This window comes from Pecten maximus, chromosome 9 (assembly GCF_902652985.1).
Source record: "Pecten maximus chromosome 9, xPecMax1.1, whole genome shotgun sequence".
Lineage (NCBI taxonomy): Eukaryota > Metazoa > Mollusca > Bivalvia > Pectinida > Pectinidae > Pecten > Pecten maximus.
Genome location: NC_047023.1, coordinates 13,824,094 through 13,845,197, shown reverse-complemented (window position 1 = coordinate 13,845,197; position 21,104 = coordinate 13,824,094). Strand labels below are relative to the sequence as shown.

Sequence of the window (21,104 nt, the reverse complement as noted above, 5' to 3'; positions counted from 1 at the left end):
CTTGTTGCATTTGAATATTTGCCTTTAGTTTCCCGTTCCTCAATCGGCCTGCATACTCCGAGTTATCCGTGCAAGGGATAAAGGAACCTACAGAACCTGGATTAGAAGTAGGGCGTTGGCTCTATAATCCGACGGATGTCTGATATGACATGTAATACCAGATTTGGTACCTTTGGATATGTTAGCTATGAGAGTTGATCACTTGTTTACACCATGTAGTATGCAATATGTTTGTGAGATTCACGTTTCTGGAACAAGAATTAACTCATTCAGTGAGATGAAAATTATTCCAAGTAGCCAGCCATCTTGGTCAGGTTGATGCATATGTAAGTGGAATTCACATCCTTCAGTGACAGCCTGCTGGGAAATGCACACCGGTACTTCAGTGTATCATTGTTATATAAATCAAAAGTTTGGAACGTTATAAAGCAAACTGAAACCAAACAGTATAAGAAATGTGTACAGGTCTGTCAAGCTTTGATGAATTTTCTTGACTTTTTGACAATGTGAAGTTTTGGGATTTCCTGCTGATGTTGTGTTATTGACAATCACTGATGCGTAACAAAGCTGTCCATCACAATCATCCATGCGTGATCATTTAGATGCTTAATGTGATTGGGTGTAACTACTTAAACCGTATTTCCTTATCCCTGAGCTGCCTAACCTGTCTGATAGAACAATTATTTATAGGGTTACTTACATGATATATCTATAGGTCCAGGTGGTAAACCTTATACATCTGTGTACAGTGATAAGTTAACATGGCATTACGTATCTGATTTAGCGTCTTGTTCATCATGAATCTTGTTTACTCAGGTTTTTTGTATCTCATTCTTATGAAAATACTTAAATCAATAACGTCATTTCTGTTTAAATAATTTTGTTGTATGAATCTTTAATGTCTTATAAAACATTTAAGCATTGATGTCATTTTTTTTTAGTTTCATCGGGGTATGAAACAAATTTTGTTTGCAAACTGTATGAATCCGCGTAGCCGATTCTTACAGAAGTTAGTAAACAAAATTTGTTTCATACCCCGATGAAACCAATAAATAATTGACATCAACGCTTATAATTAATTTTTGAAAATGATTTTCTAATTTAAAACATGTTTTATGTACAATTTTACTGGTTTTAAATGGGATTCTTTTTCTCAAATCAATACGCAACGTGACGTCACATTTTTCGCGCCATTCTCGAAATTTCTTTGATAGAAGAATGAAAAGAATTTTTCGACCAATCACATTCGAGTATTAACCATGAAAACAAAGAAAAATTAATTATTGTTGTATGAATCCCTGATGTTTTATAAGACTTTTTTGTATGAATCTTTAATGTCTTTCTTATAAAACATTGTTGTATGAATCCATAATGTTTTATAAGACATTGTTGTATGAGCCATTAATGTCCTTTTAAGACTTTTTTGTATGAATCCTTTTAAAATGTCGTATAAAATATTGTTGTATGAATCCATAATGTTTTATAAGACATTTTTGTATGAATCTTTTATTTTTTGTTACAGTAAGATATTGTTGACTGTATGAATCTTATATTTTTTGTTACAGTAAGATATTGTTTTGTGAATCCTTAATCTTTTGTAAAACATCATTGTATGAATCCTCCTTAATGTATCGTAAGACATTGTTGTACGAGTATTTAATGTTCTAAAACACATTGTTGTATGAATCATAGATGTTTTATAAGTTCTTTATATTGATAGTTTTAAAAGACAATGATCAATTTATGAGACCTGAATGTTTTAGAAGACATTTTATTATTTTTCTTGATTTTTGATTCGTTGAAAGTAGTTCACATGATCACCCATAAAAACAATACTGACTGCTGCTTCTGGGGGGGGGAGTTTATTTTTCTAGACATCAAGCTCACACGCGCAATCATGGCCACTTGAAACAAATGTTTTGCTGACAATGAAGATGGCAGACAAAGTTGTTGTCAAACACAGGTTTTCAATGATTTCAAGAGGATGTTGACATCATTTTAAACGGTATGGACTCAATATAAGACAAATCGTGGTGACTAGTACTGTCAAACTCTTCAGACAGTGCCTGCATGAGGTAAGAAATAAACACGCAGAGTTTGATATTCATTTCATTTTCATCTAAATGCTCATTTACGTGACATGTAAGGCCAGTTACTGATTTACACTCAATTTTTACTCTGTTGGTGCACAACAGTGTCATTTGACGGCATTAAAAGGACATTCCGTTGTTTGGATGAAGTTAATGTCACCAAAAAGAAAATTAATGGAAAACATGTATTTTTCCCAAGTAGTAAAGGTTATGAACTTTAAATTAATATGACAGTTTTACTCTCAAGGAAAACAAAAGTGGTTCAAATATCAATTAAATCATAAAAGTTCTCAATTCGACCCAAAGTATCATTAATTACCACAAAAGCAGAAGGTTTTTGTGTACGAAACGTCATTTTTCTGTACATTTTGGCATCACTTTCATTACTGATAGGCACAACTCATATAATCCTCATTCAGGCTTAGATTTTATCAATAGAAATTTTGCACGCTTCTGATGTCCGAGCGATGGAATGCCCCTTTAAGAGAAAGAAACCACAATAGATTTGAATTGGGCCAGATGTTACCTCCAGATCAAGTCAAAGGTTAGTACATTACAGCATAGCTCTCTTCATAGTTGATTAATAAAATTTAATGTAGACAGACTTACATAAGTGTGCATTACACATTACATTAGCATTCTTATTAAACATGTTCAGTCATTGATTTCAAATTAAGTCAAATAGGTATGTTGTATATATTAAGGTTGTGCTGATTTTTAAGTCATGCCATCCAACCCATTTGACTTTCCAATTTTCACAAAATCAAGAAAAATAATAAAAGCAATCATTAAAATGCTATTATAATATTTGTTTAACATTTTATGAGATTTGCCTAGTATGAAGAATTTTCAGTGGTTAATGTTAAGTTTTCATGTTTGAATTGTATATAGAAATGTATTATTCATTTTAAAATATTTGTGTCCTGTAAAAGATATCTTTTAAATTAAAACTACTTTTATTATTTTTTGTATTGTCGCCATTTAATTATCAACCTCCACAGACAATCACTGTTTACTGTATATGTATGTATCAGTCTGTAGGGGGTAGTTATGTATTATACGGTATAACATTAAATGTTCGTGTGTATATTCTTTAGTGGTTTGGAACTTTAAGATTATTTCATGGGTACTGACATTAGCATGGTTATCCCATGTAACAATAATGTACAATACATACAACAATGTACAACAATATTCATTGTATGTGTATTCGTGGTTCAACATAGCTTCTACGAAAACAAGGAAATTTTCATATTATACAGTATGGCCTTAAGTCTTGCACTAATCTAATCAACATAAGATATCTTAATATGTACTACCTCCAACAAATTTGGGGTCGCGGTGGCCGTGTGGTTAAGGTGTCCCGACACTTTATCACTAGCCCTCCACCTCTGGGTTACGAGTTCGAAACCTACGTGTGGCAGTTGCCAGGTACTGACCGTAGACCGGTGGTTTTCTCCGGGTACTCTGGCTTTCGTCCACCTCCAAAACCTGGCCCGTCCTTTAATGACCCTGGCTGTTAATTTAAGCATTGATATTATTTTATTTTAATTTCATCGGGGTATGAAACAAATTTTGTTATCCGCGTAGCCTGTCCGTCTGCCTGTAGATGCATTTTGTCCGAACAACTCCTCCTAAACCGATTGGCCAATTCCGATGAAACTTCACACAAATATTAATGATCATGTGTAGATGTGCATGCCACTTTATTTTTCTCAAAATTTTGGTTGCTATGGCAACTGGTCACTATAAACAGTTTTTCTGATAAGAACCATAACTTTAAGTTTGTCCGGACAACTCTTCCTAAACCGAAGGGCCGATTTCAATGAAACTTCGCACAAATATAGAGAACCATGTGAAGATGTGCATACCACTTTATCTTTTTCAAATTAATGGTTGCTATGGCAACTGGTCACTAGAAACAGGTTTTCCGTTAAGAACCATAACTTTAAGTTTGTCCGGACAACTCTTCCTAAACCGAAGGGCCGATTTCAATGAAACTTCACACAAATATAGAGGACCATGTGTAGATGTGCATGCCACTTTATTTTTTTTTCAAAATTATGGTTGCTATGGCAACTGGTCACTTTTTGAATGGGTTATCAAGTTAGCTTCTAATTAACAGTTCCAATTCACCATTGAATAGTGCAGATTGCGGGGGGTATTAGTCAGCCATCCTGGCGACAGTTCTAGTTCTCATGAGTAGCACTAGAGGATATTTGACATAAAAGCTTGTATTTTCATACAATAGAATAATTTATGCACTTTGATTTATTTGTATACCAAAGTCAAATGTTTGTACTAGGACTGATATTTTTCTTTTGTTTGTTTACATTTCGTTATCATCCATTAAAAAAAAAAAAAAAAAAAACATAATACTTTACACAATGGTATCTTTGTGTCATATCTATTTTTATGCCTAAACCTTTCTAAAATGCTCAATACATCATAATATATTAGATTATTTCCTAATTAAATATCAGTATATTTTGATATAGATTCCAGTTGACGAACCCAACCCCTTGTGCTCTTGTGTGTTATAGTTATAACTATTATTAATATGTGGCAAGCTTTTGTACCATGGGCGGTACTCTTGTTATGTACCGGTGTTGGGTAAGTTGATTCCTTTGGTAATATAGTTTTAATGGTATACAATGAAATGTTAATTCATAAAAAAACAGAAAAATATTCATACTCTTGATAAATTCTAGTTTCACAAACATTTCTTGAAACAATATATGGGAAAGCATCATTTCCTTAGTTTGGTAATTTTAAAGAAATCTTAACTTCAGTGATTCTTTCCTACAAATGAAATCTTTAGGAATTTAGAAAATTTCACGAACCTTTTACATAAATAATTGGAGGATTTGTTTTTAACATCTGATGTTAAGTTCTATATCCTCTATATTTCCGGGATGAATTTGAAAATGACATTAACTCATTTTTATTTTAGTATTCATTACATGAAAAAAAAACTGAAAAAAATGAACAGTTCACTAATTCCATGCATAATATGAGTCATTTGAGTACACACTGAAAAAAGGTGAAGACAACATTCAGTGAAATCCTTAGCTTAGCACCCAGCCAGGAATCAAACCAAGGTCTCTTGTGCAACCAACAGCTCTACCAACTGGGCCAAAGAAGAGAAGTATGATCTGTCATCAAAAAGACAGTGAGACTGTATCTTACAATATGTACAAACCATCCTGCTCCATTCATAAACATGTATGCAAATTAAAATTTACATGTAGCATGTAAAGCTTGTCTGCCAAGGTTTCCTGATGTTTCTACAGGTAACAGTGCTTGGTGTGAAATAGTTCAACACAATTTAGGGGGGGGGGGGGGGGGGGGGGGGGGTGAGCACTGTTGACTATGTATTAATTATTCACATGTACATTGTAATTGTACTAGAGTAAGTGTAAGTGTTGATTCATGTCATGTGACTTTTTTATGTTAGTTTCCATTATACATGCTTTAAAGGTCAAGGAAACTCTGGAACTTTCATTATTTTTCCAGAATGAATGAATACCATGTTATTTAATGTGTTATTGTTCTAGAAACATTTGTTAAAACAAGAGCAATACATATATATATATATCTGTGTCATAATTTTGCATTGAAAAATAAAATGATTTAACACGTTATGTTGTTTCCCTGAGGATTAATTTGATTGGTAAATTCTTAGTAATTATTGATTACTAAACAATCAAATGTACAGGTGACTATATGTAATACGAGATGGCTATATGTAATACCAGGTGGCTAAATGTAATAACAGGTGGCTAAATGTAATACCAGGTGGCTATACATGTATGTAATAACAGGTGGCTATATGTAATAACAGGTGGCTAAATGTAATAACAGGTGGCTATATGTAATACGAGATGGCTATATGTAATACCAGGTGGCTAAATGTAATAACAGGTGGCTATACATGTATGTAATAACAGGTGGCTATATGTAATAACAAGTGGCTATATGTAATTCCAGGTGGATATATGTAATACCAGGTGGCTAAATATAATAACAGGTGGCTATATGAAATACCAGGTGACTATATATAATACAAGGTTGATATATGTAATACATTGCAGTACCTGGTTTACTAAACTTTGAGAGTCTAGGTAGCAGAGCAGAATAGTGTGTAATTTGTCTCTTTGAGCAATTCTGTCGTTCATGGCTTCTAGAGATTTTCCTGATGCCTATTACTTTAATTTTTATCATATCACTGGTAATCAGTCAAATCTGTTTCCCCACCAAACCGGTGTATTGTAATATATCAACCTGGAGATCACTTGTGTTGCAGTGACTCTACAAAGATACTGATGGCTTTAATGGCATCAATTAATTTAGCTTGAAAAATATTATAAATTTGACAAAATCTTTAATACTGAAATTTCAAATGTGAAAATAATTTGGTGCTCCTAAACAATTTTCGATATTATCATTACATATATAATTTCTTTAAATCAATTCTACCTTTATTGCATAACCAATTAAGTATTCCTTTGGCATACTACTAACTGTAATACTGACTAGCCTATAATCCATGAAAATCTCATGTGCAAGACAACAGGGAAATTTTAAGTCCTGTTGAGTGTCCTGACTGGAATTGAACCGAGGTCCCAGGCGCGATAATAAGCCACGGCTCTACCCCTTTGTGCCAAAGAAGTGTAGCGGGACTGGACTGGGTCGATCATCGGTGACCAGGTAGCTCAATTGGTAGAGCATCCGGCTAGTGTTCGGAGGTCCCGGGTTCGAACCCCGGTCTGGCCGTGCATTTTTTCACTCCTATGACAGAAGCATGTTCCGCCAGCTGAGTGACACAAACTATCTTACACTGGTATGTATAAACCCCATGAACCTACTTCTTTACCACTTGTACTGTGTATCAATTGCCAGAGTGATATACTGCTGACATTCTCATATGCCTTATGAATTAAGTCAATTTGTTTTTGTATCTCCTATAACTGGACTTCTGATCAATTTGGATAGAGTTATAGTGTCCATTACTGAAAAAAAAAATACAATTATCAAAATTCAGTATTTTCATCAATTACTTGCAAAGTTGGTTAAATATCAAATTGAACAATTCTTGAATAACTTATGCAGATACTGACTTGTCTTTGACAAATGTTTTAACTGAAATGCATATGTATATCAATATTGATTGAGTTCTGCTGTATGATAATGGATTACACTATTTTTTTGTTTGAACAACATAACTTGCCTCATCCTTTATATCTTTCACTGAAATTCTATTAAATTAATTTCATGTAAAACTTATTTTTTTGTTATTTTGGCAGAAACAGTTAAACAGACAGACAGACATATATAGGTCATAGCTTTGTATATGAGAGCATTATAAGAACAAACTGAGATTTGAATTCTTTATCATTTTAATAATTATTGCATATTCAATACACATCATCATGATATTATAATCAAAACAAAAATTCAACCATAATACAATTAATATTCAAGCATCTGTACCTAAGGACAAGAAAATAATAACACCTTAACAGAACCAAGCAATGTTGTGTACACAAAGATCTTGACTTAAGGAAAAGATACAAAGTCTAGAACTGGGTGGTCAGGTGACGCAGTGATATCAGACGTGAAAGCGAGGTCACATGGGTTTACCCCAGGTTCTCAGGTTTCCTCCCACAGTGAGACTCCATGTGCGATTCCATCCAGGACAACTATCATGATTAATTTATTAAGTTGGTATAACTTGTTTCAAAATTGTTATAGAATAAGTTTACACTCAAAATAATGATTAGTTCTGTAATAACAATAATCATGTCCAAGGTTGATAAATTCATCTCAGTATGAATATCATGTAAGAACAATTGACTCTATAATCCTGCCTGCCATTTTGAAAAATTAGAATAATCAAATAGATGGATCATCTACCATAGGTCATAATCTTTGTTGGTTGTTAGTTTATTGTAAGGACATTTTTCAGGACTAGAAATCATTCTATTTTTTATCACAATGAGAATTTTGATACATTATGTCATTTAGGCCCTTGTCGGACTGGAGATCTCCAACCTGGAGGAACTTCATTGTTCAGATTCTCAAGTTAACAAACACGAGAGATGGCAAGTGTATGGCAGTTAATCTTATCCCAAGGAGGGGATACCCCTGTCTGATACCCAATGGGGTTAACCAATTTACGTTTCTCTGTCCCTTTGGGCCCGTTTTGGTGTAATATTGACAGTTGTTTCAATGTGAGGTAAAAAGTTGTCTAACTTAGGTGATTTAATTATTTATAATGTTAAATTTGTTAAGTTGTTAATGTGAATCTCCTTGTCTCAACTTTAATGTGAGGTAAGGTAATTTCACGCTGGTCAAAGTGTGGACACACCTGTCCAGGGTATGAGAAATTCATAGCATACAGACAAGGAATGCATAAAATCTTATATCCAAATAGGCATTTAAAAAAATAATTAAATTAAAAAAAATCACAATTATTTGCGACTTTATCAAATTTTGCCTATGGTGGCTAGCAGCTGCATATCTTGTATTGACAAAAATACTCAAAAAAAACCTGTACATATAATATATTCCAATATGTAATAAGCTGTATTTATATGATGTAAGGATGGACGGCTCAGAGTTAAAAACTCTTACAAGAATGAGATTTAGAGTTAACTAAATACTTATTTTAATTGCCACTGTGAAACCATAAAATAATAATTAGGATAATTTGAAATTCTCTATACTGCTATACCTCAGTATCAAAGCCGTCTCAAAGCCTTCCACAGATTATTTTCTGTGGTTATTGGGCCTTTAGCTACCAGCCAATGTCTTATCTCACCTCCCTTGGGAGCATACAGCCAGAGCTGTCATATCTCACCTCCCTTGGGAGCATACAGCCAGAGCTGTCATATCTCACCTCCCTTGGGGGCATACAGCCAGAGCTGTCATATCTCACCTCCCTTGGGAGCATACAGCCAGAGCTGTCATATCTTACCTCCCTTGGGAGCATACAGCCAGAGCTGTCATATCTCACCTCCCTTGGGAGCATACAGCCAGAGCTGTCATATCTCACCTCCCTTGGGAGCATACAGCCAGAGCTGCCATATCTCACCTCCCTTGGGAGCATATATACAGCCAGAGCTGTCATATCTCACCTCCCTGGGGAGCATATATACAGCCAGAGCTGTCATATATCGCCTCCCTTGGGAGCATACAGCCAGAGCTGTCATTTGGGCACTAACAGCTAGCTTACACACATTTCTTGCACTGCCCTACCTTGTACATGTACTCATTTATATTTAAAGTATCTTGTTCAAGAATACAACATAGTGCCCATGCCAGGACTCGAACTAGTGACCCTTCGGTCACGTAGCCCTGTGTCCAACCAAAAGACCATTGTGCCTCTAATCATAAAATGAAATCAATATATAGAGGAAACAAGCGAACAGAAAGAAATAGGTAATAAATGATATAATACTCTCTCAGAGGCTAAAATGTCAACAGCAATATCCTATGTAAACGGCAAATACATGTATTACTGAATAAGAATGTTTTACAAAATTTACAGAGAAATCATGATTTTTCATAAATCGGTACAAAGATTCCTTATTAAACAATTTGGATATACAATCAATACCTACCAAAGAGCCTAACAGAAAAAAGATCAATAGCTTAAAATATCTTGTGGCTCACTGATAGTTATGGCCTAGGAAATAGGAAAACTTTATTGAAATTGGATTAACAAGGTAATGCTAGGCTTAATATCAGCAAACTTTCTGAGTAAATAAATAAATATATTAGCATAAAAAATAGATTGAATAGAAAAAGCATCAACATTTTATAAACTGTAAAATACTACTTATTCCATACCCCTCTACTAGTGTTGGTATATTATGCTCTATATTCTACAGGAACACAATGGATTTGTAACATTTTACAGAGGCCATATGTACAGAGGCCATATGGGCCTATAACAGTCAACAGAGGCCCTATAGACCTGTAACAGTCTACAGATACTCTATGGACCTGTAACCGTCTACAGAGACTCTATGGACCTGTAACAGTCTACAGAGACTCTATGGACCTGTAACAGTCTACAGAGACTCTATGGACGTGTAACAGTCTATAGGGGCCATATAGACCTGTAACATTCTACAGAGACTCTATGGACCTGTAACAGTCTACAGAGACTCTATGGACCTTTAACAGTCTACAGAGACTCTATGGACCTATAACAGTCTACAGAGACTCTATAGACCTGTAACAGTCAACAGAGACTCTATGGACCTGTAACAGTCTACAGAGACTCTATGGACGTGTAACAGTCTACAGAGACTCTATGGACCTGTAACAGTCTACAGAGACTCTATGGACCTGTAACAGTCTACAGAGACTCTATAGACCTGTAACAGTCTACAGAGACCCTATGGACGTGTAACAGTCTATAGGGGCCATATAGACCTGTAACAGTCTACAGAGAGACTCTATGGACCTGTAACAGTCTACAGAGACTCTATGGACCTATAACAGTCTACAGAGACTCTATAGACCTGTAACAGTCTACATAGACTCTATGGACCTGTAACAGTCTACAGAGACTCTATGGACCTGTAACAGTCTACAGAGACTCTATGGACCTGTAACAGTCTACAGAGGCCCTATAGACCTGTAACAGTCTTCAGAGACTCTATGGACCTATAAAAGTCAACAGAGGCCCTATAGACCTGTAACAGTCTACAGCGACTCTATGGACCTGTAACAGTCTACAGCGACTCCATGGACCTGTAACAGTCTACAGAGACTCTATGGACCTGTAACAGTCTACAGAGACTCTATGGACCTGTAACAGTCTACAGAGACTCTATGGACCTGTAACAGTCTACAGAGGCCCTATAGACCTGTAACAGTCTACATAGACTCTATGGACCTGTAACAGTCTACAGCGACTCTATGGACCTGTAACAGTCTACAGAGCCTATATAGACCTGTAACAGTCTACAGAGACTCTATAGACCTGTAACAGCCTACATAGACTCTATGGACCTTTTACAGTCTACAGAGACTTTATGGACCTGTAACAGTCTACAGAGACTCTATGGACCTTTTACAGTCTACAGAGACTTTATGGACCTGTAACAGTCTACAGAGACTCTATGGACCTGTAACAGTCTACAGAGACTATATGGACCTGTAACAGTCTACAGAGACTCTATGGACCTGTAACAGTCTATAGGGGCCATATGGTTTTGTAACATGCTGCAGTGGTCCAGTTATACAGGTCCTGACCACCATTTTTATATATTATTAACAAGCATCTAAAAAAATATACATTATGTATAAAAACATCAAGCTATACAGGAAAACATTGGTATACACAAGTGCTGAAGATTTATTCGGCTGTTTTCAGAATTGTTTAAACAGTATTTCTACCACAATACCCCGTGTTATTCAACTCTCAGACCATCAGTTAATCATTACAGCTGTTGATTAACAATCTGTTTATACCACACATGGTATAAACTCTGTACGCATTTCGATTGGCTAACACGGTGAACTTTGACCCAAGCTGCAATTGTTATTGACGTCATCAATAATCTAATGACGTCACATCACCGGGTCCCGGACGTCGCCGGTACACTTTATTTGCATACGCGAAATTATACTTGGCCACGTTTCCCTTTGATTCAAGCCGATATTATTGTGGTAGAAACAGGTCACACGACTCGAAATTGTTGGATATGGAATTTATTTCACACGAGTAAGTTATTTTTTAAAAGTTGCAAAAAACACTCGCTAAAGCTCGTGTCTTTTGTAACTTTAAAAAAATAACTTACTCGTGTGAAATAAATTCCATATCCAACAACCACTCGTTGTGTAACCTCTATATATACCCTGTTCACTCTTTAAACTCACCAATTACAGTTATAGCTCATGAAATTCGGCTTCAGAAATTTATTGAAAAGCAGAGAAAAATACACTGTTCTCCAAACTCAAATGAGAGTACATTTCCTCCACCTTGTATGCAAATTAGCATGCCTGATGTCTCTCCAACTAAAGCTTGCTGAATGATATCTACTAATATATTACAACTTAATAAGTTCTTTTTCTTTGGTAAATCTTCTTGCAATTAACAAAACATGACATTAAGGATCTATATCCATCACATGTACCATCACCTGGTCACCTGAAAACAGTGCCTATTCATAGGTATGCTGTCATCAAATATTGCTTCTATATAGCGATATACTATCATGGTATCTAATTTTACATCACATGTCTTAATCCATAATCTTTTAAAGATTTCTTTAGAAAACTTTAAAAAAGTTAGATTTAGAGTAAAACTTTTTTTTTTAATTCTCAACTTAAGCTATTACAGTAGATGGAAATTCAGCAGAATTCCTTATGACATGAATGTTTCACATTCAAGGTACTCTCATACTGGCCCAGCATCCTTTGATCAATACTCGTTCAGAAAGCCCACTTTTGTGAAAACACACCTTTAGCTCCACACATTAAGTTTGGCATATACACAATGATATATCCTATTTGTATTCATTGTGAAGGATGTTAAATTGCCAGTCTAGTTAATATGATGATGGTCTAAGATTAAATGCAGATACATTTTAACCCTCGTAAAACTGAGAGCCAATCACAACAACTTTACATTTGAGTGGATGTGCATACTATTGTCACACATATCTGTTCACAACAATGATCATGTGTCAGAGCTCACAATATCTTCGCCACCATTTTGTCAAGGTTATGTAACACTGAATCCACCACTTCATTGAATGCTGCTGCTCTTCAGGTTATGATATAATTAGTCACATGGTATAACTTGTCCAATCAGATTGTGTTACTCTCTGATGAATGTATTGCCATGTTTGACTACAAAACCACTTGTGACTGGTCTGATCTGAATAGGTTACCATAGTTACCAGTTGTGAATTGGCCAATCAGCATTTGATAAACCAATAAACTAACCAATCAGAATACAATTCACTTGTGACTAGTACAATCAGAATGGGTCATTTCAGTCACAGATCGGTGAATCATACATGAAGTCATGTTACATGTATCTGATTCCTCTATTGAAACCTGAATCCTGCTGGAGAAGTGGTTTTAGTAACACAATATTGAACTATATATTGTGATTTGAACCACCATTCAATCAAATACTTTCCCTTTTTTGTAGAAAAATCCACAGTCTAGTTCATACTTTCTCAATGCCTTGATGATGTCACCAATTGTGCCCTTGCTGTGTACTTCCTTCCACTTCAACAATATCCTGTATGCCTGTTCTTCTGTGCCCTGGTAGTCACTCAGGATGGTGTCGATGTGATTTTTCTCAAGTCCCAGCCCAAAACCAAAGCACTCCTTCTCTCGGTCACCCTTAAGACACACAAACTTACTAATCCTGATCAGGTGCGATCTCTCCGGGATAAGTCTCTGCTTCTTTAATGGTAGGAATTCTGTTAAAACAATTTCTAGGGTTATTGCAAAATAAACCAAAATATAGAGCAAGATCTTGGACCTTTGACCCTATTAGCCTGGCCCCCAGAAATCTTAGATAATGGCAGTGTGTTAGCTTTAGACTTAGATAATGGCAGTGTGTTAGCTTTAGACTTAGATGATGGCAGTGTGTTAGCTTTAGACTTAGATAATGGCAGTGTGTTAGCTTTAGACTTAGATAATGGCAGTGTGTTAGCTTTAGACTTAGATAATGGCAGTGTGTTAGCTTTAGACTTAGATAATGGCAGTGTGTTAGCTTTAGACTTAGATAATGGCAGTGTGTTAGCTTTAGATGTGTTGATGTTTAACAAGAACAAGACGATGAATGCCTATCTATGTTAGTGGCCAAAAATCTAGTTTGATCAAAGAGTATATACATATACATGCTGGGTTTTGCTAAAGCAACACAGGTCCCCTACTGGCCCCCGCTAAAAATAGTAACAGTGACCTTGACCCAAAAAACCCTAAAACTTGATCTGTACCTACTAATACCGAAGTTCGTACCAACTTTCACCAACGTACTAGTCATACCTTGAAGCATGGCTGAGAAAAGTGTGGAAAACTGAGTGGACAGACTGACAGACGGATGGCCGGACAGACAACAGGAAAGAAACCTGTAGTCCCCCCAAGTTAACCAGGAGAAGACTAGTAATATATAGGATATAGTAATATCAAGGTGGGGAAACAAATATTACTAGTTGTACATTTCCTAATCAGTTATTTAAGGAAACCAAGTCAGAAAATAATACTTACTGGCCACTGGGATAGGCTCATCCTGCAAATTGAAAGAGAAAGTGTTTTTAATACATATAATTTTGATATCTTACTTTCTGATGCCAACATTTTTGTGATAGTAGTATTCCAGCCTGATGTCTAACTACAGGATCCAAAATATCGTAATATTGATAAATTATTCTAGATTAAATATCCAGCCTCATTCCAGTACTTTAAAGATAATAACGGACAAAGCTAAAAGATAACATAATTAGAAATATTAAACTATGATCCATTACATAACCCAATTGTTCATTGAAAATATTAAACTATGATCTGTTAAATAATCCAATTTTTCTCTGTTTTAATTATGGCTATATTCATTACTCAAAGTCAAGTAAATTAAACCCTTTTAGTTATACTAATGGTACAGTGGACTCTGTCTAAACTGAACTCTGTTCAATCCGATCAGCCAAACACCTAACTTCTCTAGCATGTACTAATGAGATATGACCTGTTAATTGAAACATACTGCATGATTTATTCAAGCAAGAATTCCTCTAGAGCAGCCCACATTTGAAGAACACCAGAATGAGGAAATAGAAGATGATGACATCTCACTCACATTATTTTTTAACAACAAAAGTTTCTACCATTGTTAATAAAGATCAAATCAAAAAAATTGAACTTGTTAGTACAGGCACAGATGAGGATTCCGATATTGAAAGTAAAAATGAAATGAGATGAGCTGGACGACAGAGACATATGCATAACTTTGATAAAAAAAATTTTAAAAGATGATAAATTGAAAAAGGATGACTGAAGACTCCCACCATTAAGATTAACATGAGTTCTACTATAAACAAAGATTTTTTTCAAGCAAATGCTTTAAATTAAACTGTTAATTGTCAATGTTGACCCAGTTGACAAAGCTGAGTTAAATTAAACATTTTTGATAAATTCTTTATCTTGTAATTTTACAAAATAAAATAAACAGTTTTGAACAGATGAATTATATGCAGTTTCAGACAGAGTCTACGGTACATCTAAAACTTATGATAGATTGACTCATCATAGACTATCGACATAACCAGCGATGAGAACCATCACCATGGCTGACTAATACTATGAGCTTTATATAGTGATTCCCTGTCACAAAACCTACCATTTCTGCGTCGGTACAGAACCACAGTTTACTGTCAGCTTTTCTCAGATATCTGGTTTGTATGAAGATTTTTTCTATTTCTTTTAGACTTTCAATCTCCTCCTTGGATGCAAAGTCCCCTTGTCGATTTCCGTTTAAGATGTCAAAACCAAAACAATACTTGACAGTCAGATTCTCTGTATTTTGTCCCTGCAGTCTGAGGACATCAACTAAAGTGTCTTGAAGAAATTGGCGCACAGAGACTCCAACCCCAGCTCGTACCACAGATTCGTCATCGTTGTAAGTGAATAGTGTGATGTTAATGGCAGAGTTACTGTATGCCAAAATAACTTTCCAGGCTCCAGACACATTTAAACAGCCAAAACCTTTCTTGATGCAATCTGATGGGCTGAAGTCGTCTTCCCTTTGCTTTGGAAGGACCAAGCTTGTTGGCAGTTTAAATTTAGCCAAACAAACAGCCAACAGTTTATGGAATACAGGTAGTGAAATGAACTGCTGTCCTAATGTCAGACGTAGTGTTGGTGTCTTTAGGAAGCATTCCCCTTCGACAAGGTCTTTTACCCAATTTGGATCAACATCTTCCAGCATGCTTGGAACAATGTAATAGTCTACATTGTCAGGATTGTCTGTGTGGGATTTGTTTGAAACAGGAGGTGCTAGGAGTCCCAATCTCTCCATAACTGTCAGCAGGAGGTCTTTATAGGGGAGGAAGTTTTCCTTGTCTGTCTCTCCCTTCTCCTTCTGTTTGTTCCACAATTCATCAATAAGTGGTGTGGTCAGGTGGCCATCCTTCACATAACTGTTCCATAACACCATTCTATTGCAGCCCCTGCCTTCTATATTCTTGGGGTTTGTGATGAGTCTGCGGAAGGCGTAGATGACCCATTGTGGGTCAATGATGATTGCGAGATCTCTATAGCGATGAGGACCATCGAGGCCCACATCCTCATCAAAGTACATGATGTATCCCATCAGGTGCAAGTACCTGGAAAGTGAAATCAAATCACTATTTAATGTTACCTTTCACAAAATATAGGAAATTTCAACAGGAACTTTACATGTTAATCACTTTACCCGTCATGATAGCATCTAAGTTCTCAGGTAATTGAGCTCGAGGTGGCCATGATGTATTATATATCTTATGATGTAAATTAATGAAGCAATCAATACGCTTTTTTTGTCTTGTGAAATAAAAGCTAATGTCAGTGATCCTATGTTATATCTCAGGCCCAGAGTTACTACTTGTCTTATCCCTACTAAAGTAAATCTTAGAAAACATCCCCAAATAAAAGAGTGGAATAACCCACAAAGTCTCACCTTAGAAACATCCAAATATAAAAGAGTGGAATAACCCACAAAGTCATTTTAGAAACATCCCCATTTAAAAGAGTGGAATAACCCACAAAGTCTCACCTTAGAAACATCCCCATATAAAAAGTGGAATAACCCACAGTCTCACCTTAGAAACATCCCCATATAAAAGAGTGGAATAACCCACAAAGTCTCACTTTAGAAACATCCCCATTTAAAAGAGTGGAATAACCCACAGACTCACCTTAGAAACATCCCCATATAAAAGAGTGGAATAACCCACAGTCTCACCTTAGAAACATCCCTACATAAAAGAGTGGAATAACCCACAAAGTCTCACCTTAGAAACATCCCCATATAAAAGAGTGGAATAGCCCACAAAGTCTCACCTTAGAAACGTCCCTACATAAAAGAGTGGAATAACCAACAAAGTCTCACCTTAGAAACATCCCCATATAAAAGTTTAGAAACATCCCCATATAAAAGAGTGGAATAGCCCACAAGGTCTCACCTTAGAAACAACCCTACATAAAAGAGTGGAATAACCCACAAAGTCTCACCTTAGAAACATCCCTACATAAAAGAGTGGAATAACCCACAGTCTCAGCTTAGAAACATCCCTACATAAAAGAGTAGAATAACCCACAAAGTCTCACCTTAGAAACATCCTACATAAAAGAGTGGAATAACCTACAAAGTCCACCTTAGAAACATCCCTACATACAAGAGATCCCAAAGGGATCTTGGCGCCCACCATTGAATGATCTTTATAGGTTCCATGTCAGATTGATCTTTTCTCTCTTTTTACCCTTCCTTTTACTTATCTGTGTAAATTGTGAAACATCCCTCCAGTGCTTTTTAAACAAGGGAAACTTATATATGAAATTTGAGATTTAGCGATAATGGCTGTCTGTCGACAATGTTTTCAGATTGGTCCAAAAATGCATCACGACGGACCAACGGGAACGTACATATGAAATTTGAGAAAGATCCCTTCAGTACCGTCTGTAAAATAGCAATAACAAACTTCAGTTGTCAAAATCCAAGATGACTGTCTTACGGCCATGTTGTTTTCCGATCAGTCCCGAAATGAATATGCATAACTAGGGACCAAGGGAAACGTCTATATGAAATTTGAGAAAGATCCCTTCAGTACTTTCTCAGAAATAGTGAAAACAAACTTCAATTGTCAAAATCCAAGATGGCTGTCTGTCAGCCATGTTGTTTTCCGATCAGTCCCAAAATGCAATATGCATAACTAGGGACCAAGGGGAACCTACATATGAAATTTGAGAAAGATCCCTTCAGTACTTTCTCAGAAATAGCGATAACAAGAATTGTTTACGGACGGAGGGACGGACGGAAGGACCACAGACCACGGACGCAAGGCGATTTGAATAGTGGAATTATCCTGAAAGTATTACCTTAGGAACATTCGAATTTCCTCTTCATCCTCTATTGGTACTTCCATTTTCTTATTCAGCTCAACAATTTCCTCAAAAGTTTTAACCCTCTCTCTCTTAATTTTCATGATTTCACGCTCAAGTGCCAGCCATTTTGTGGGGATATCCATCTTCCATTGTGACTGATGTGGGGCAGCTCCTAAAACAGCATCTAGGATGTTGTCAAACTTCTCATCACCTTCCTTGGTGTTGTCTACACAAAAGTAGTTCATTATCTGGCTTTTGATGGGTTGAACATCAGGATTGGAAGTGATTCTGGCACAAATCTTTTCAAATTTGCTCTGTTTTTCTTCTTCCTGAAATAAGATAAAATCAATCATTACTATTATGGACTTGAATGTCCTTACACCAATACAAAATCTTTTTTTTTTTTAAATCATCATTTTTAATATCAATATTAAGCAGATTAATCCAAGATTTGCTTCGAAAGGTGAACTATGACCTTAACCTTCGCGCTCTGAAACACCAGTCTGCCCTTCTATGAGGATACTTACTGTTCCTTCCAACTCGTCTGTATGTGTACCGATCAGAATAACAGGCGGTCCCCTTGACTTTCCACTGCATTCGGAGTAAGTGGCGATGGAACGGAGCCAGAACAGGATTGGTTCTACAATGAAAAAGTACAGTACAAGGTATTTAGCATTAAAAATTAATCTGACAATCTATCTGATCAAAATCTAAGACATACGAAAAGCCCTTGTTGACTGTTTTTGGTCACTTAGATATGACTACAATTACCCCATCTGGTTCTTGTAACAATTAATTCAATAGACTTTCTTGTTCTCCTAGATATCTAATCAAAGTTTTTCGTTTAAAACAACTAAAATTACCCAAAGGACACGACCATGACAGCATATGTACAGTTTTCTCAACTCTCCCAAGAAACAAACTGAAAACCAGTAGAGAGCATCAAATCACACATGTCAGATCTTCACCTAAGATTGCGTGGCTAATGTTATAACCAACTGAGCTATTATAGCCTCTCTTGAATGGCCTCTGTTGCAAATGTGTATAGTGAAAAGTATTCAAAATCTGTTGCATTATACAATATGTCAGCTTACTGGAAGATATTTCATTTTTTTATGCAATAGAAAGATACTTTATGCAAAAGTAGGTTAAAATCTCTTATAGGGTTCACCCGTTACCTTAACTTTATCTAGTTCACCCTGCAATTCAGTCAACAGAAAGGCCACAATCATGTTAAATGCCATTAGCACAAACATGCTCCAAACCACATACACGTGGAATGATTCAGTCAAAATGCTGATTTTGATAAGTAGAATTATTAATGAAAGAATTTTAAAGGCACAGCGATGGATAGATGATGGATGTCATGTAAAGGAATACATTAAACTACAATACACTTTGACGTCTAGTGATGTGAATCTTAAATCTCGAATGGTGCAACTCATACAATATATACTGCAAGACGCTTGAAAATCATAGAAATTTCAACAGACAAACTCACCAAAATCACAGTCCTCTTGGCATTTCTTGACATTGAAACAAAGGAGATAAACTGCATCTTTGCTGAGAAAGATGTGGTGAGTGTCATAGAAAATTTTCTCTCCGCCAAAATCCCACATAGACAGGTATGCAATATCCTCCTGTTTTGCCGACCTGAGCTTGTCTGCTTCGTCTAGGATTATGTCGACATCCCTCTTTACATAGTCGGGGATGGTGATCTCTCCAGTCTTCTTGGATACAACATAGTTACTTCTGGTTGTATGGGCAGTCTTGGAAATTTCGATAGGCTGGTTTATGTTTATCTGCTCAATTCTATTTTCCAATTCAGCAGTAGGGGTAAAGGTCATAGGTGGAGTCTCTGGTAGGTCCATGGACACAGTTTGAGGAAAATGAGGCACTGAATCTGTCTCTAAAAAGTGAAAGTAACAATAGTCAACTTCATATATTACTCCATGTACCAGCGTAGCAACCTATTCTTTCCCCCCTGCTGAAAGCTTCCCCGGGGAAAGAATCAGCTATAGCTAGCCAATTCCCCCCCCCCCCCCCCTATCAGCTATGTTAGAGGGAAAATTTTTGGCTAGCCCATTCTTTTCCCCTATTAAATTTGGTAGTGGGGAAACTTTTGACTAGCCCTTTATTTCCCCGGGGAAACTTTTATAGGGGGAAAGAATTGACTCCTACACCGGGAAAGATTTAAGTATGAAACTGCCTTCTTTGGTGGAAGTTGGTATGTAGAATTAGTATGAGTATAGCTTCAGATCAAGTTTGAGTTTCAGGGTTTTTGGGTGAAGGTCAAGGTCACCATTACTATTTTTAGCAGGGGCCAGTAAATGGACATGTATTGTTGCTTTAGCAATACCCCGCATGCTTGTTTTCCAATATTTCTCATGGAATTGCAGACCAATTAAATAGCACATATTAACATGTTATGAAAAATTTGTCTGCAATCCTATAAAAGTTATAGGACAGTAATTTTCCTTAATACTCATATTTTCATTTTAAATTTAAGTCTGATATCCAACCTGTGACAGTATTATAACATTCCAAAGTCAAATTTTGCACTCTCAATGGCACCTGTTCTTGTAACATCACAACTACAGGCAACCGTTTTTGGCAGTAAAATGTATAAACATAATGCAAATAAACACAAAATCATCATTAAATTTCAACATTTAAACCAATATATTCCATCTTTAGGATATTTACATTTAATACAACAGAACTACACAAATTGTTGCAAATTACCTTGATCAATCCATTTTTGTTTCTAATCTTATAGAACAAATTTCGTGATATCACAAGTACCTTTAATATAGTGATGTCGGACAAAACGATGTCATTTAGTGACGTCACAAACATTGTTCTTCAAATCACTACACCGATGGGAGTTATATTAGA

General features: G+C 36.0%; 1 protein-coding gene and 1 long non-coding RNA gene across 3 annotated transcripts in view; both read right to left on the bottom strand.

The window, feature by feature from the left end:
- Positions 1-7,471: 7,471 nt before the first annotated feature.
- On the bottom strand, positions 7,472-11,596 carry LOC117334915. Its single transcript, XR_004534254.1, has 2 exons — positions 10,857-11,596; positions 7,472-10,535 (listed from the first exon to the last, which is right to left on the bottom strand). It is a non-coding gene; the product is annotated as an uncharacterized LOC117334915 (long non-coding RNA).
- A 285-nt stretch (positions 11,597-11,881) lies between these two features.
- The window catches only part of LOC117334914, a 35,076-nt gene continuing 25,853 nt past the window's right edge, over positions 11,882-21,104 (bottom strand). For both annotated transcript variants that reach the window (XM_033894758.1, XM_033894759.1), the window contains exons 19-24: positions 19,708-20,115; positions 18,734-18,846; positions 18,201-18,535; positions 15,466-16,450; positions 14,340-14,361; positions 11,882-13,546 (exon numbers count right to left, since the gene is read on the bottom strand). In XM_033894758.1, coding sequence (XP_033750649.1) covers positions 13,242-13,546; positions 14,340-14,361; positions 15,466-16,450; positions 18,201-18,535; positions 18,734-18,846; positions 19,708-20,115 — 2,168 coding nt within the window. In that variant the 3' untranslated portion in view covers positions 11,882-13,241. The remainder of the gene's footprint in view (positions 13,547-14,339; positions 14,362-15,465; positions 16,451-18,200; positions 18,536-18,733; positions 18,847-19,707; positions 20,116-21,104) is intronic.